General features: G+C 47.8%; 1 protein-coding gene across 1 annotated transcript in view; it reads right to left on the bottom strand.

Annotated features, from left to right (window-relative positions):
* The window catches only part of LOC119450192 (Down syndrome cell adhesion molecule), a 370,685-nt gene that overhangs the window by 95,212 nt on the left and 257,605 nt on the right, over positions 1-17,868 (bottom strand). Inside the window, exons 6-8 of the mRNA XM_037713569.2 lie at positions 16,168-16,431; positions 5,523-5,704; positions 3,236-3,461 (exon numbers count right to left, since the gene is read on the bottom strand). Of these exons, the coding sequence (XP_037569497.2) occupies positions 3,236-3,461; positions 5,523-5,704; positions 16,168-16,431 (672 nt within the window). The remainder of the gene's footprint in view (positions 1-3,235; positions 3,462-5,522; positions 5,705-16,167; positions 16,432-17,868) is intronic.

Genomic DNA, 17,868 nt, shown 5'->3' with positions numbered 1-17,868 from the left:
CGCGTCTCTTATGAGGTCGCGTTTGAAAGGCGACGCCGCCGCCTTTTTCCTGGGCTGCTTTGGGAGAACCAATACGAGTGGCCTGGGCGCTATATTGTGCAATCCAATCCCTCCCCCCCCCCCCCCCCTAGCCCTCCGCACTCCTCCCCACCTTCTACACTCCCACCACAACCATTCCACCTTACCGACTCATCTACCTCCTCTCCTTACTCGGACTTCCACACTCCTTCATAGGTTCGACTCCTCGCTCTCCCATGCCATTATGCTGACACAAACACTCACGCTCGCCTATTTCTTCATCGCTGGACAACAAGCGCTACGTGGCCCACACGCACACACAAACACATACAGACACGAACACGTATACATACGCACGAGTACGCACGCACTCTTCGCGGTCGGGCTCGCATCGCCTCCCGAATTTGTACGCGGCAGCAGCGACTTGGCTCTCTCTCCCTCTCTCTTTAGCCTTTCGCGACCCGTCGAGCGAGCGTCGGTGGCGACGTCTGTCCTTGGCATCAATCGCCGGCCCGCGGCCCCTTTCATCAAAAGTTTGAGGCGGCGAAAGGCTTCCTTTCCAATACTCATTCTCTCCCATCCTCTCCCTCTCCACCTGCTGGTGTTCGCGGCTGCTGCAGCGAGCATATGAGGAACGGAGAAGACCCCCCTGGTACCGACGAATATTGGCTTCGAAAAAGCATTTCGATAATCACCCTCCTTTGAATAGAAAACTGCATGGTCGTGTAAAACGATGCGAAAAAATTCAGAAGTAATCATTCGGAGGGAATGTAAAATTCATTCTAACTTTTTTTTTGTGTGTAGGCATCCTCAAAAAAGGTAATTTGGCAAGGATGACTTCGAAACTGCTTGGTCCTTGAAGCTAAATTAACGTACAATCTTGGAACTCATTGAAAAATAGATATAGCCGCCCCTATCGTCTTTTCAAGGTTCTAGAGGAAAACGTAATCGGGTCGACCTTAAGAATATTTTCAATCCCAAAACAAGTTGAAGCCATGTGTATTACAGCACCCAGAGTATTGTAGAAACACGTGAAGCTCATATTTAAAGGTAACTGAAGCGGCGAAGGTTCCCAAAGGAATTAGGGTATGCGAACTTGCCAAAAATCGTGCTGTATCTTAAATGCGTAAAGTTCAAGACCAAGGATTCACGGATAATTGTTTGTGTCATTTGGCATTTGCTTCTCGAAGCGTCACGCGTCTCTGCCGGTTCCGCTGAGCATGAATGCGAAAGCATGCGAGTGAGCTGTAAAGCACCAAACATATGGAGCGTATCTTCGATGTCTTCTCAGTGGTGCTGCATTCATTTAACGCTGCAAGGAGATCGCGTTTTAGAACGCAGATATTAGGCGCCCGTTTCTGCGGCGAGTGTCGGCGTCCCTCGGCGTACCTCGTAACCGAGCGAAAGAGCACAGCGAAGGTTGAAACAGCGAACGCGGAGCGCAGAAGTGGATGAAAGACGGTGAAAGCGAAGAGAGCACGAGGAGGAAAAGGAAGAAGGAGGGTGCAGTGTAACCATGAGAAGAAAAGCGGAGGAGGAGGCTATGGCGAAATCGTGAGAAAAAAAGCGTAGTGCCACGCAAGATGGGCTCTGCGGTGACGATGGCTACAAGATGGCGCCAGAGTAGCGCGTGTCGTCTGTTCACCGATGACACCACCGATAACATATATGGAAACAAAGCGCTGCATGAGTCGAGGTCTGTGTGCGGCGGCTGCTGTGAATCGCGCCCACGCGTCACGCACGCGCTGCCTCTCGCAATCTCCCGATTAGCGAGGCCATCGCGCCACACTTCGCTCTGTTTGCAACGTGCACCGCCCGAGTCAGAATGTCCGCAAATTGAAAACATGTGTACGTATAGAGCTGCGCTCAAATTCGACATCATAGGGAGTAACGCAATCGTCGGTGAACTTTTTTATTCCTTCAAATATTATCTGTAGTAACAGATGTGTACAAAGGTATATGCCATGGACTGCTTAGTGTGGCCACGGGAGAAACGTGGTTGTGCTTAGCGCACTGCATGGGCCGATTTTTGCGGCCCAGGCCCACCCGGGCCCGTTTTTACATTGGGCGGCCCGCCCGAGCCCGATCAAAACTTTTATGCCGAGACCCGAGCCCGGCCCGGGCCCGGAAATAATCTACGTTACCCGCCCGGCCCGGCCCGCCACCCCTTTACCTTAGGCCCGAGCCCGGCTCGACACCGGCCCGAACTCGGCCCGAGACCGAAAAATACATGTTTTTCAGAGTTGAGACGCCCGAGAATAACTCGCTGCACGTTACATGCGCACCACCAGAAAGCCCGAGCCCGGCCCGGGCCCGGGTCTAAAAGCACACGCCGTGCCCGAGCCCGGCCCGAGCCCGTCAAAAAACTGCTCTACCCGGCCCGGCCCGGGCTTTCGGGTAAGCACGAGCCCGTGCAGTGCTCTAGTTGTGCTATTTGAAACCGACGTGGAAACGCTGGACCCCACCATGCCTGAAATGCATCGACAAACCATTTCACGTTGTAGTCGCTTTATTGAGAACGGCCCAGTGGTGTGAAAGCCGACCTGCACCTTTCTGCTAGCTAAGCGTGTGGCAAGTGGATTGTTGTCTCCTTGTGTTTATGAGATACTGAATGCGTTCAGATGATGCTTCTGAATGAACCGCTGATTGAAAATCACATAACAATTTGTTAATACCACGAGCCTGCGTGTATCATTATACGCGTAGTAAGTATGCCCCAGGAGGACGAGCCTCTGCCAACGACCACCAGTTACCCGTAACCTGCGGTTGCTGATTTCATTCTAAGCCTACAAACTTTCCAATGTCGTCACTTCAGCTAATCTTCAGCCAATCAGGGTTGGGATTTGGGGTTGTTTGTGTGTCACCACAAAGACTAAGTGTGTGTATGTCTCGTTCTTCCTCTGCATTCACGTATTACTTGCGCTAGACTTAAAACCTCCATTATCTCCAGCCGTTCTCGACAGCGTTTCTTTTCCCTTGGCAACCATGGTGTTACTACGATAAACCCCAAATTACATGCTCTACGCATTACATGACCTGCCCAACAGGGTTCCCTTTTTTTCTCTGTACCCAGGAACCAGACGTACCAATGAAACCTTGGCTCGAATAATGATGTTTCAGTTTATAACTATCTGGCAATGATTTTAATACGTTACTTTGCAGTCAGGCCAGCCTGATTAACCCTCCCTCTCTCCCCCGTGGCTCCTCGCTCGCTGACCTTTGTACCAGAGGATCTGGCTGAGCGGGTATCCAGCGGCCGGGCAGTGGACCATCAGCGTGCGGCCTGCCAGCACAGACACGTTGCGCATGGCTCGCACCAGAGGCGGCCCTCGCACGTTCAGCCTCGCGCCGTGCGACACCGTCTCGGCGTCGTTGCTTGCGTGGCATTGGTAGCGGCCGCCGTCTTCCGTTGTCGCCGCCGTCAGATTCACGAAGCTGTTCACCTGCGAACACGGGCATCAATGCACATTGTTGAGCCATACAGAAAAAAGAAAACAAGCGGACTTAATACTCCATAACGTCATTCTGCAGCATGGTGTACCTCGCCAACTCCTAAATGACTGGGGCAGACATTTTCTTTCGATGGTGATCGAGGTCATTCTACCGTCTTGCTCGACGAAACACAAACTGACCAGGACCTACCATCCATAGACCAATGGCTCGACGGAGTGACTGAACCGAACAATTGCCGACATGTGGGCAATGCATGTGTCCGCCGACCACCAGGATTCGGACACTGCATTGCCTTTTGTGACATTCGCGTATAACTCGTCATGACATGAGACCGCTGGTTATTCGCTTTTCTTTCTCTTATTCGGCCAAAATCCTACGTTACCCATGGGCACGTTGGTGCCTTCTTCTGCGTGCCCCGGTACCGAGTATGCTCGAGAGGCTATTGCCCATGCTGACCATGCACGTCAAGTTGCCCGCGCTCGATTCAGCGAGACGCAGATCCACCAGCAATCTCGATACAATACCATCACAGGACTACCCACTTAGCCCCTGGGTCTCTTGTCCTCCTCTGATCCCCAGCGCGCCGTGTCGGGCTTTCTGAAAAGCTGCTGTTCCCGTACACCGGCCCATATTGAATGTGTCGCCAAGTGACTGACGTAAGGCACGAAATCGCTCCATTGTCTTCGTCCCCATTGGCTCAATCCCGCACCGACATCGTGCACATCGTGCACATCGTGCACATTGTGCATCGAGCCCTACTATGCCCCAGACACTGATTAACCCTGTGTGTGCAGTGAACCTTTTCCATGCCGTCGTACTTCGACTGCGCCAAGTCGGTGCTTTCGCCGCCGGGGGGTAATGTTATGAGCCAAGCACCAATCCTGCGGACAAAATAAGTAGCATAGCAGACGAGAAAGAGGACGAGCTGTATCCCGACCCGCCATCTTACTGGTTGTGGTGCCACTCGCTGTCACTTGTAACTATTGTATATAAACCCCTTCTTACATCTCCCCGTAAAAATATATTAGAGAACAGGGACTACTTACGGCCTCCTTTGAGTAACGGCCAGAGAAGAATGAAGAAATAACATTTCGCGTGGGAACTTTGCCAACGGCAACGACAGGGAAACTCGATGCCACAGTAATCACGACTGGTGTGGTATAGAAGATCTTTTAGGCTTATATGCTCTGCTCCGAAGCTTAAAAACATTGTCCGTGTGTGCTTTGCTCATAACAACAATTTATTAAGCTTGCCAAATGCCGTTCACATTTTAACAAACGCGATGGCGTCGATTCCTGCTAGTCTATGTATACTACATATCACCTATGTAACCTGTATCACCTACATACCAACTCCTTGAAGTGCAGTGAAAGTTACGGGTAGCGTCAGCCAACCATAAAAGAGAACGAAAAAGAAAGGCCTCCTTCATCGTCCGCCTTCGATAGACCTCAGCGCGACACCATGTGAATGGAAGCCTCGAGGAAATATTTGTTGCGCACAATGGGCGCAACCTTCATTGCTTCTATATAGGGTGTCCCACGTAACTTGAGCCAAGACATTAAAAATATGCGAATGCGACGTAACTGGACAGAACCAAGGTAATGTTGTTTTGCGTTGCTTGGAAATACTCAGATTATGTTTGCATTCCGCCTAATTAGATAATTAGTCCTAATTAATTAATCAACTTCTGAAATATATGAGAAGAATGAGAAGATTGTAGAGCAGCATGAGAAACTCCCGATACAGATTTCTGTTGCTCAATACGTGCTACATAAAAGTGTTCTTCCGAGTGTGAAAGATGCCCGCAAATACACGCAAACTGTCTGCTGTCTGTTTGCTGTCTGTCTGCTCTGCTCCTCAGTTTGCCTCAGTGTTGCGCAGTTTGCGCATAACTGAGGCAAACTGCGCAATCTGAGGAGCACACACAGTCATCGTGAGTCTTTTTACTGTTAATTTCGGCACGTATGTGCAACAAAAAACAGAACATACGTTCCCGAGACATCATCCTCTTATTTTTTTTTAAACTTCTCGTGACCTGCGTCCGGACGCACCTGGCCGTCGTTGGTTACGAAGTCCCCTATCCGCAGCCGCATGGTCTCTGCCACGGGTTCCCCGTCCAGCGTCCACGTGATCTGAGGAAGCGGCGCACCAGTGGCAGTGCACTTGAGTGACACTGGGACTCCAGGGTCCACTGTTTGCTCAGCGAAGCGATGTGTCAGCACCGGGGGATCATCTGCGAATTGCAGTAAGGCGGACTCACATTAGACTAAGGAAAAAAAACAAAAGCAAAGTGGTCTCCAAAAAACATCAAGAAGATTTCCAGAAGCGCCGTTCATTTTATCATTTTTTTTACAGCTAAGCTGCTGAGACTACTAGAATCAACTAAGCAATGTGTTCGCGTGCATACAAAACTTTCGTCAAAAAGCATTCGCTGAAGGCAAATGGAATAAGGCTGGTGCCGGGACGAAACATGGCCGTGATACGGAAGCGATTGTTTAAGATAAGCAGGCGAAATTGCCAGGAACCGGTTTATTGCCACAGTCACAATAAATTATCAGACTATTTGCAAATAACACCCAGCTGGAATATTCGAAGCGATTGCCGTGCTATAAGTAAATGCATACGATTGAAATTTAACTTTGCAGGAACTCAGTGCGTACATTGAAAAAAAAAAGAAAACGTCTGTAGCAGTTGAAAAAAAAAAGGATTTTACGTAATTGTGGGATTCACAACAAAGCTACGCACAGATCAAGGACACACTAAAACGATAGCCAATTAAAAATGAAAGTTGGTTTGCAGGAATGTGTTCCTCTATACACTGTTTTCACTATGTGTTGCTTCGATTTTACGAACAAAAGACAATAGCGTAATGATCGGGGGAACGATATGCCTGATTTAGTAGTTGTCTTCTCCTTACCTCTGTGGCTTTTTTTATGCAGTTTTCATTGGAAACCTAAGATAGTTATCTGCTTTTCTAATATACAGCAGTGTTTATACGCGTATTTTCATGTAAAAGGTCAGCCTACAAATGGGGTCAGCAAGTTTTGAGAAGTAAGATGCACTTTTCCACACAACCTACCACCGGTCATACAAAATAAAAGCTACATGTCGCCGTTTGCACAGTCTTCGCACCACTGGTGTGAAGCTGCTCCCATTTTGTTTTTAAATCCATCGCAACGTTTTAAAAGCTAGTGAAAGTCATCCCAGTGCTAGGTTCTAACTTTGGGCTAAAATATTAACGACCTGAACCAATGTTTGCGCGCTGGGAACGAAGTTTCACCAAAGTTTTGCTTGGTCTACAGGGAACGCAGGGTGTGAAATAAAAGTTTGCCGCTGTCCGATGCTTGGCCGACACGAAGATATTTCTCCAATATGTCTGGCTTTCTCCGTCTATCCATTTGATCCGGAAAATTACAAAATAAAACAATATTTAACTGAAATAGAAAAAGAAGTGTGGCTGGCTTCGAACCCGGTTGTTGAAAAGCGATTTGCTGCGTGAGGGACGCCGGAATGATATCGCAATTGCCGAAGTAGTATTTCTCGGGAACAAAGATTTCGCTGAAGATCGATACTTTCTCACTGCTCTTTGAGCTTTTGCAGTTGCCGTATAGAGCACGGGAAAGTGTGCGTGCGTGTGCTTGGGTGGGAAAGAGGGGAGGGGGGGGGGGGCAGGTGGAGGCCACAGCGAAATTTCGCGAACGAGAAAAACCGAAGACGTAGCAAAATCTTTGTTTTGGATCAGAGCTTGCTCGGAAAGAATAGTAAAAAAATAAGCACGCGGCACAGACATACAGACGCGAAGACTGATAGACGAGAAAAAGGGCAGAAAACAGGAAAGAAGAGAGAGATGAGGAAAATTCACCGCACACTTAGGAGGAAACCGAAGATCCAATAAAATGAGAGAAAAAAGAAACATGAAAGATGCAAAATATCACAGAGTTGCCAGAAGTCGAACAATAGCTTACGGCGTCGATCGGAAGAACTGAGCCCTAATTTCGTTTCAGCCGTGAAAATCACGGTGATTGGCACGAAAGCATGAAGAAAGTCTCGTCTGAAACGACTGTGGTGTTCCGCCTCCTTCGCTGCTACTATACGAGGCAGCCCAGCGTTCCTCATCCACCGCAAAAAAAAAAAAAAAAACAGAAAGAAAGAAAGAAAAGAAAACGAGAGAACAAAGAGAAAGAGAGAGAGAGAGAGAAAGAAAAGACAAACTTCTCTCTTCCCCTTCTACAACCACTGCGCGCCACCATCTTCACCTACGCACTTTCCGCTTCTTTACCCTCGTTTCTTGTAGCCTCTCATTTTGGCTGTCTTACTGCCTTTCGTTCTCGCTCTAGCACCACCGAACAGACAGGTGAATGGAGCGGAGGAGCCGAGGGTGCCCTCCGCTGCTGCCACGTAATGACAGGAGCTATAGCTACCAAGTTGTACTTGCATTCGCAACTTTTTTCTTTCTCTCTCCTTATTCGTCTTTCGAACACCCGAAAAGCGCGCGAGGGGGGGGGGGGGGGGCTATAGATAAAAGCCAGCGCAGCAGAGAACTGCTGCTCCGCGAGGAAGAACTGCCATTTCAGCGCTAGCTCGGCCAGCAGAAGCAGTAGCAGCAGCGGAAAGCCAACAGGGCCAGGGCGCATGACTAGTATCCCTCCCCCCCCCCTCCGCCCCCCAAACTTCTAAGCAATCCAGCGTTTTGCCTCCTTTCCCTCCTGCGGCTCTAGAAAACAAATGTAAAGAAAATACAGGAAACTCAACGCGGAGCGCTCTTGCTCCGCTCTTGTTCCCAGTAGAAATCTGTCTCAGCGCTTCCGCTTAATTTTTCTTTTCTTTCGCAGCTTTCCGATTCGCTCCTTCAGCCCTCTCGAGGAGAATAAATCAAAGCAGACGTGCTCGGCGTCTTTGATCTCCGGAAGCGAAAGGCGATGCGCGCGAGAGGAGGTCGGGTTCGAAAAGATGAGCGAGGGAAACAATGTATCGATTCGAACGCCATTACTACTAATATATTTTTGTTTTTGTTTTGCTCTGCCAACTTCGATATCTATTCTACGACCCCTGCTCATTTCGCGCCGTGACTTTTCGGGTATCTTCTTCTCGACGCTTCCTTCGCCACCGCCCGCGTCCGTAGTGGTGGCTCTGGCCTTCTCATTGTCGCCGTCGAATCGTCTACAAGCCTCCTCCTCCTACGCTCCCCGTCTTACCTCACGGACTTCACAAATACACACCTACACACAGAAACATCAATCGGCGCACATTGTTTGTCTTTGATCTCCGGGCACGTCTTCCGGGTTACGTGCCACGGGAGACCCGAAAAAAAAATGTTGCCTCTTCCTCCATCTCCTTCATTAAAGCACGCAGGCACAAGTGTCAGACTCTTTATTTCTTTTCGTTTTCTTTTTCAGCTAGCAGAAACTTGACTACGATGCCCTTTCGACGCAGAACATCTTTTTGGTACCAGGTACAAGACTTCCCTTTTAATTCCATGCATGCAGGTACAATCTTTCAGTGCACGTTGTAGCAAAGACCCACGCGCACACGAAAGAAGGTACCATGAATGCACAAAAAGAGAAAAAGGTGTTTTTTTTTCTTTAGAGACACCCGGGTATTCAGTCCATAGTTTCATATTTAAGGCAGTCGGGAATGCGTGGTGCGCTGATGTTTGCACTCTCCGGTGCTTTTTAGGGCTTCTTATTGAAGTTCGGGCACTCGGAGGCCGTCAGCTCGGCGAGTTGAATTATGGATGGCATGTGTGGGTCGTAATCTCGGCCTAACAGGTAATGACGTGGCTTCTGTAATTCAATGGAAGCACATTTGGCCAAAGAGCTGCGCATAAAGAATCTACCCTGAAACACACCCGCGAAGCAATATACGTGCTCTGCGTCGTGCCGAGCTTCTGCTCTAAGTGCAGGATGTTTATTTTCGTTTTTTATGTAGTTACGGAGCCCGCACGAAAAAGGAAAATGTCATAAAACATCCGACCAAAGCATATTCTTCTTTCTGGGGTTTTACGTGCCAAAACCAGTTCTGATTATGAGGCACGCCGTAGTGGAGGGCTCCGGATTAATTTTGACCACCTGGGGTTCTTTAACGTGCACTACAACGCAAGCACACGGGCGTTTTTGCATTTAGCCTCCATCGAAATGCGGCCGCCGCGGCCGGGATTCGATCCCGCGATCTCGTGCTCAGCAGCGCAACGCCTTAGCTGACTGAGCCACCCCGGCGGGTCCGACCAAAGCATAAAATGCTACTTGCCTTCATATAGTGACCGAGGTCTGCTTTTGCGACTCCTGTACGGAAACTGACAAGCATTCCGGCAGAATCCATCTAAGGTGGTCGTCTATTTTTGACAAAGCATTAGCACGACGCACACAAACACTTGAGGTCGGTATCGAGTTTGTAGTGGCAAGCCCTGCTCCCGGTGCCTCCTTCTTGATTTCTCTAAATAATTTCATTGCAGGATTAGAAATGTCACTGTTAATGTCCCTCGCCGACCCGCCGTGGTTAATTAATGGATTTTGCGTTGCGCTGCTTAGGCACGAGGTCGCTCGATCAGATCCCGGCCGCGGCGGCCGCAGTTCGATGGGGGCGAAATGCAAAAACGCCCGTGTACCTTGCATTGGGTGCACGTTGAAGGTGCACGTTGAAGAATTAAATTATCCAGATTTTGTTAATTAAAATTAACAAAATTAATCCGGAGCCCCCCACTACGGCGTGCCTCATAATCAGATAGTAATTTTGGCACGTAAAACCCCAGAATTCAATGTCCCTTGTCATTATCACGGACGTGGCCTTTTTATTGGTGTTCTCGTAGTATTAACGCATGGTAATGCTGCATACAGCAATTATATTGCAGAGTATACCACGCCGCAAAAGAATAGATATCGCAATTCTGCATATTTCATCCGTCACAAATGGCTACATAAGACCCTTACTCCAAGCGTCGCAGCGGTTAGAGATCGGAAGAAGTCAGAGAAGCCGGGCGTCAGGCGTAACGCCTCTGATCCCCGCCAAACGACTTCTGGTCGGAGTGTCGAACCGAACCCGAACCCTAACCGAAAATTGTACCCGAAACGAAATTCTAGCCGGCACATGAAGCCGAACCTGAACCGATATTCTTAGAATGCGTAGGAACCCGAGCAGAACCTGAACAAAAATTATAATAATTATGGTTACCGGTGGGCCCGAAAAGCTTCAAGCATATAGGGTGCACATATGTGCTCAATACATAGGCGATTCTTCGAAATACCTTGCAGTCGATGGACCCCACCAGGACATCGTCACAACTCACGAGTTGCATTATGGGCAAGAATGGAGATAGACGATAGGTATGTGCTGATAACTATACGGCCACCTCGGCAGAGCCGCTTTCACTTCCGAATTCGGCCGTGCCAGTTGTGTTGTGACGTCGAAACATTGTTACAGGGACATCGCAGAATCCCTGTTTCTGTTTAAGCTCCCACTTCGGCCATTAGGCTAGCTTGCTACTATTATAGATAAGCCGTAATACGCACAGGCCAGGACACGCGGAATGCAAGAAAAGTGGTGTCATCGAGAAGATAAAATGGAAAAAAACCAACTTATTCATCAGCACGGCTTCTTTAAAGAATATTATATGACAAATCGATTCTTGCGCAATCTTTAAGAATGAAGCACTTCGTTTGTTTGTTTTTTCTCCTTTTGAGAGACCCGTATGCGTTTTCTTCGCCGCTTCATGCTACATTCAGGTGGATAACAATATTTCGGTTCCTAAGGATAACATACGCTCGTAGAATAGCACGGTGGTCGCTAATGAATGCTGACACCTTCGCAGTGCGCGGTAACAATGGATGTAAATCGTGCGGGAAATGTGCTTTTGTTGCGTGCCATGGTTCGATGAATGTTTGGCGCCTCCAAGAACAATACAGCGCTATTCGATTTCTTCAAGTTATACGCCGGGCACAATTTCCGTGATATGGACTTTTTTTATCAGCGCTTAGTTGGCGCAAAACTCCGCGCCACATCCAGCTGCGTACGGAATTTTGTAGTGGTGTTTAGCACAAACTGTATTTGTTCATGGCTCAGAAGCGTCAATGTCCTCAATTGCTTTTATTTAAGAAAGGGGCAGAAAACTGAGCAGTCACTTGTTGGCTTCCTTTCTTTGCTACAGACTAGGCATTGGGATTTGTAATTAATGTAATACAATGTGATTCCGCGCTGTATCGTATACCATATTTCGCTCACCATCAGTTCAGTTGTAATTACTGCATGCTCATTATATGCTAATTTTTATAGCAGATTTGTGGACATTGTGAGGCATAGAGAATAAGTTGTTTGTATGTTTGAGACTAGTTTACGTCGTTTTAATTCAATATTGTCGCTTGTAACCTCTGTGCACGTGCTTTAATATTATTTTAGACTTACTAACGTCTTTTATTTTTGATATATTCACGGACAAAGCTCTTTCTTTAAGTTGCATTGTTATGTAGCTCAATTGCTATGTGACATTTACGAAAAAAAGAAACGGTAAAATAATTCGGTTCTGAAAATGAGAATTTGCATTTATAAATCCGTGCGCCATACATGTCTCGGAAGACTAATAATGTTTACTAGGTGCGTGCGAATACTTCAAATTTAGAATACAAATCGAATAACCTCGATTCGATAATTCACAATTTGAATTTGTGGAATATTCGTTTGTGCAGACGATCGAGTTCTTGAACAAACGCATCGAGGAGGTCATGTATGCACAATATTTACCAGCGGTAGAGTAAGCATGTTTTGTCGTAGGCAACCTATAAAATCGCTGTTTCGATTTAGATAAATAATTATGTTTATTATTTGACCAATCTCACCACATTTCAATTTCTTCAAAATGATGCACAGCACAGTAGTATTGTGCCCTTTCCTCATTCAATGAGCCCTACACATTTTGCTGCATTGATTTTGGACGTCTTGTTCCTTTTCTGTATTACTTTTAGGGATGTGCGAATAGTACTTTTCGTGACCGGATCGAATACGAATCGAATAGTGTCAGAAGCGAAGATAATCGAATAGAATGTCGAATACTTTTCGAATAGATTTAGAATAATGAACAGCCGTTCTTACTATTAACGTGAAACGATCTTCCCATCCTAGGATATTCACAACGTTAGGAAGTTTCGGTTGTAATGAAGAAGAGGAGGACAATTGCGGCTTCCGTGCCCTGCACCTCCGTTTGACCGTGTCGGCATTAATCTTTATATGGACCCCTGCCATTCACTACTGCAGGCAAACGGTGGGTTGGTCGTCGCGTCGACCACCTCACATGGTACACCGAAACTGCCGCTCTGCCCACCGCCACAACTCAGGACGTCGCATCCTTCCTTCTTAACCGGTTTATTCTTCGACATGGCCCTCCGCGTGAACTCCTGAGCGACCGCGGCCGTGTCTTCCTATCCGACGTGGTTGAAGCCCTGCTTCATCAGCGCCATTGTCCATCGCACCAGCACGGCCTACCACCCTCAGACAAACGGCTTCACTGAGTGGTTTAATCGGACTTTGGGCGACACGCTTGCGACCGATGTTGCGTCCAATCAGGCAAACTGGGACCTGGTTCTGCCCTTTGCTGCTTACGCCTACAACACTGCTACGCAAGTCACAACCGATTTTCCTCCATTCTTCCTACGGTTCGGCAGCCAACCCTGTCATACCGTAGACGCCTTACTGCCCTACAACCCCGATGCCTCCGAGTATGCGCCCATTTCCGAAGCTGCCCGATATGCCGAAGAATGTCAACTGGCATTATTGCAAATGTCGAATATGGCATTATTCGATTAGTTATTCGAAAGTTTCGAATATTCACACACTCCTAATTACTTTCAATGCCATCGTGCACCAGACGTGATCTTACTGTATCATGGTTGACATGTGTCAAACAATGTAAACAAGCATTTTGTTGCCGAACACGTCCTGCGAAATGTTTCATTTCCATTTTTTTAGAAATTCGAAATGCTCGATATTCTATACGATATTGAATGGTCGTTTCTATCAAATGCTCATATTCTTGGTTCGATTAAAAAATTTTGCTAGTCGCACGCCCCTATAACTTTCTACTGTTTTGCCCGTACTCAGTTCGATGGCAACAAAAGGGAACACGGAACAGAGGGAAGACACGTCGAAGCACCGCACTACGTGCCGAACTCTCTTGCGACGACGCTGCCTAAGATGGCCATCTTTATGTGTATGGCTAAAAAAATAAATAAATTATGGGGTTTTACGTGCCAAAAGCAGTTCTGATTATGAGGCACGCCGTAGTGGGAGACTCCGGAAATTTGGACCACCTGGGGTTCTTTAACGCGCACCTAAATCTAAGTACACGGGTGTTTTCGCATTTCGCCCCCATCGAAATGCGGCCGCCGTGGCCGGGATTCGATCCCGCGACCTCGTGCTCAGCAGCCCAACACCATAGCCACTGAGAGAGAGAGAGAGATACAACTTTAATGGTGCCAGGAGGGCGGACGCAGCCTCCCTCTGCCTAGCAGACGGCCGAGATCCCCTGGGTCTCAGCGGCTGCCTCGGCTAACTGGACGGCCCAGACCTGGTCTTGCTGGTCTGAGCTGAGCAGCAGGGTCTCCCACTGCTGCCGGTTTTGAATTTTGCGGCCCTCGAAAGGAGCCGCCTTCGAGCATGCCCATAGAATATGTGGCAGATCCGCCCAACATTTACATAATTTGCATTGATCGTTGAATTGCCCTGGATAGAATCTGCTGCAGGCCACCGGGTTTGGGTACATGTTTGTTTGCAGGAGGCGCCAGGCCACCGCCTCTGAGCAACCATGGCGGGTTTTGTGTATGGCTGCTCTAGCAGTACAACATTAAACTTCATTGATGTTTAGGTAAAAGAAAAAAAATGTGGTTGATCCCTCTTATATAGGAATCGGTATAGAACACGAAAGTGAAACGTGTCTTCACAGAAGTAGTGTAATGTTTATTGCACATTGATATATAATGTCTATTGGTGTTTTGTGGCTAAAGCGCCCTTAGGCGTTGATGCACCCACGCTGACGCCTGGTGGCACGTCTCCTCCATCACGACTACCAACGTCGATGACCATGAGCAACCGTCGTGCATATGGAAGCTGCACTACGCTGCACACGCTAGCACAACGCGAAAGACGAAGCACGTAACTGACACACTAATACAACGCGCAAGACAAAGCACGTAACTGAATCGTCACCGAGTCAAATCAGCGCGTACAGCGCGTCGTAATTGCAGCCTCCGCGATCAATTTCAGGAACATTTTCAGAGCTAATTGCGGAGGCCACGCTCCGCTGTGCTGAGTACGGTGAACGCCACCTGGCGTTGGTAGTGCTTCTTGATGCCAGCGTCCCTTCGAATGCTGGCATCGAGGCGTCGTAGTGCTGAGACCACCGAAGCGTTCACTGTCGGTGCGCGTTAGTGTCATAATGCAGTACTTCTCTTTTCTGCTCGTAGGCGGCGGCACCGCCCCGAGCAAGAGCGCGGGTACACGGAGGAGTGTTAGATATATAAGGCGCGTCTGTGTAGCTCTCTGCAAATGCGTTTGTGGCGCAATGGGTTAAACGCTCGGCGATCTATCGTCGCGGACCGAGAGGTCGTGGGTTCGATTTCCAGATTTTGCATGTTTGTGGAACTTTTTCTTCTGGTTTCTTTCTTTGTATTATGTTCGTGTACATTGTAAGCTGACGTATTTCCGTGACGGAAATACGTCAGTGAAGTCTTGGTGGACCCCGGCATAAAACACTTTCGTGTTAAAAGAAAGCATTACTTTCTGTCTCTCATGCGCAAGAAAGTCCATTTCTTCTACCTACTGACAAAGCCTGCGCATGCTCCATGCGGACATGTCAACAGCACTCTGCAGCATTTCGCCATAGGGAAGAATAAAGTTTACTGTGCAGAACCGGTTCGCGAACCGTTATATATTTTTTGCATTTACCCGAACCGTAACTGTACTGACACGAAATAAAAGGTCGCTGAATCCGAACCAAACCAATATTTTTTTCGGTTCGACACCCTGCTTCTGGTTGCATGAGGACTTACAGTCATTTAACATAAAGCCTCCCGAAGGAGGCACTGAGATGAAAAAGACAAACACAACAAAGGTAGGAAAAGCTAATAAACCTATGTTACGACATTCATCCTTACTACAAATGTTGTTACAATGATAGAAACGTGAATGATAGAAACGAGAGAAAGCAATGTCAGAAGAGCGATAGGTACTCACTTCGCATGCGTGTTGCTTATGCTAACTTATGCCAAGTCTCAAAGGAGCCGGGTGCACGAATGCAACTAACTATGAAGTGTTCGTCGTCTTCTTGAAGAACTCAAATTATTTTATTCAGTGAGACCAATCGACAAATCAAATGTTGATAAACTACAGTTTAAATATTGTTACGCTGTGGTGACGGTGAAGAATTAGACTATGGTACAACGGCGAGTGACAAAACTAACTCCTTATCGGGCTAACCTGTGCCCCCTAAAGTAAGTAACACTCGTGCAGGACGATAATGACGAGCATATTCGTCGATCGTCGAAATCTGATCTGCTGGTCAGACGCATCGGCTATTAATATCGATGATTCGTCGGTAATTCGTGTACATTGAAAATAATGGTTTGACTGAGACACACATCATATACTCAGCGCATGCACCGAATATAGTATTCTAAGCGGGCAAAAAAAAAAAAAAAAAAAAACTGGGTTACTCACCACCTAGCGTGATTTCGGCCGTGTCCTGAGCCCAGTCGTAATCATTGAGAGCGAAGCACTGGTACATGCCCTTGTCGTCGCGTAGCACATTGGGGATGTGCAGTGTCTCTCGTGTGAGCATCTTGACACGAGACGACACCGGCTGTCCGTTCTTCAGCCACACCACCGATGACACCGGGTGGCCTGTGGTGGTACAGTTGAGGGTCGCCGGAGCACCTTCAGTGGCCAGCGTGCGCCGGGGGCGAACCGTGGCGGTCAATGGGGCTGCGAGAAAACAGTGAACATTGCAGACTCTACATAACTGTTGCTTTTAAAAACTAAAGACAATTGAATGTATTAGAGCACAAGGCTAAGCATGGACAGAGACAAGAAACAACACGGACAGCACTCACTTCCAAATGATTTTATTTGCAGAGACAACACGTATAGCAATGTGCAGTAAACACAGATAAATATAGTTGCGTTTTCTTCTTTATAGCTCCGTATTCGTAATCACGAAAAAAAAATGTTATAGGCCTGTCTGCTACACAGTGTTACAGCGGGAACTCTACACTCGGGCTCTCGAGAAGCAAAATCATAGTTGAGAATAAAAACAACTATAGGATGTTGATTCCTAAAATCAAATTCAGAACCACACTAAGAGTGGTGCAGTTGCTCTACAAATTGAGTTAGACAGCCGACAGGCTCAGTTCGTAGCACGAAGTTCCAGTTGGCAGCCAGTACGAGGTCGAAATAAATGATAACCCAAGCGCAAGGTCAAAGAACTCCATTCGCTCGCAACAGGCGGACGACATGTTGAAGCCGGCTTCACCACACAGCTTTTCACATAGCTCGGCTGGTGCATGTAATCGTACGTCGCGAATAAAAACTTGGGTTCAGCGAAAGGGCATTGCAATTTAAGTATTTTTTCCCTAATGTTACAAGGGGTCAGGGGAGACGCTGAGTGAGGATAAGAGATTGTAAGAGCACACTAAATAGGTTTCCGCGACAGGATCTGTTTAGCAAAATAACGTTCAGAAAAAATCTAGAACTTCAAGGGTGACTCTGGCTAGAGCTTGAGCTTTACATGCCTAAAAGACATTTGAAACCACCGCGTCGGGCTGGACGCCCTACGTAACGAATATGTAGGCCCTTAAGATCCATCCTCTTCAAAGGCGGCATGCGGTCCTAGTCAAAGGCTACACGTGTGGCGATAATTCCATGCACGTGGGTTACGTTCTCCTCGAAAGTGTTGACACCTTGCAGTCTTTGAACGCGGACGCACTCACAAATACCCGGCCCCCTATAACTGCCACCCCTGACTCGCTGGGGCACGCATCTTGCGGAACAACGCCCACCTATTCCGTGCGACAGTCAGATTTGCAAGAAAGGACAGGTGATTGTAGAGGCTGCGATCATAGCCAAATGAATTTCCTTTGTATTAGTTCTTGAATTCCAAGTCCCATGAAGGTGCGAATATTCTCTAGGCTTTCAACTTCTTGCGGCTGGCTTTTCTTATCCAGCAGTAAGGCTGGTCTGTCGTCTTCGTGAGCTAACTGTGGCTGGCACCACGTGTTGACTTATGCCCGAGACCTGCTGCCGGTGCTAAGCTTCAACCTCGGCTGCTCGTTCTATTGAGATATTTTCAGTAGCGGGTATACTCCCTGCCAACGCTTGTCCTCTTCACGGTCAGACGTTTTTTACGTAACAATTCTTCCTTGC

Source organism: Dermacentor silvarum, chromosome 4 (genome assembly GCF_013339745.2).
Source record: "Dermacentor silvarum isolate Dsil-2018 chromosome 4, BIME_Dsil_1.4, whole genome shotgun sequence".
NCBI lineage: Eukaryota > Metazoa > Arthropoda > Arachnida > Ixodida > Ixodidae > Dermacentor > Dermacentor silvarum.
This window is presented reverse-complemented; position numbering and strand designations above follow the sequence as displayed.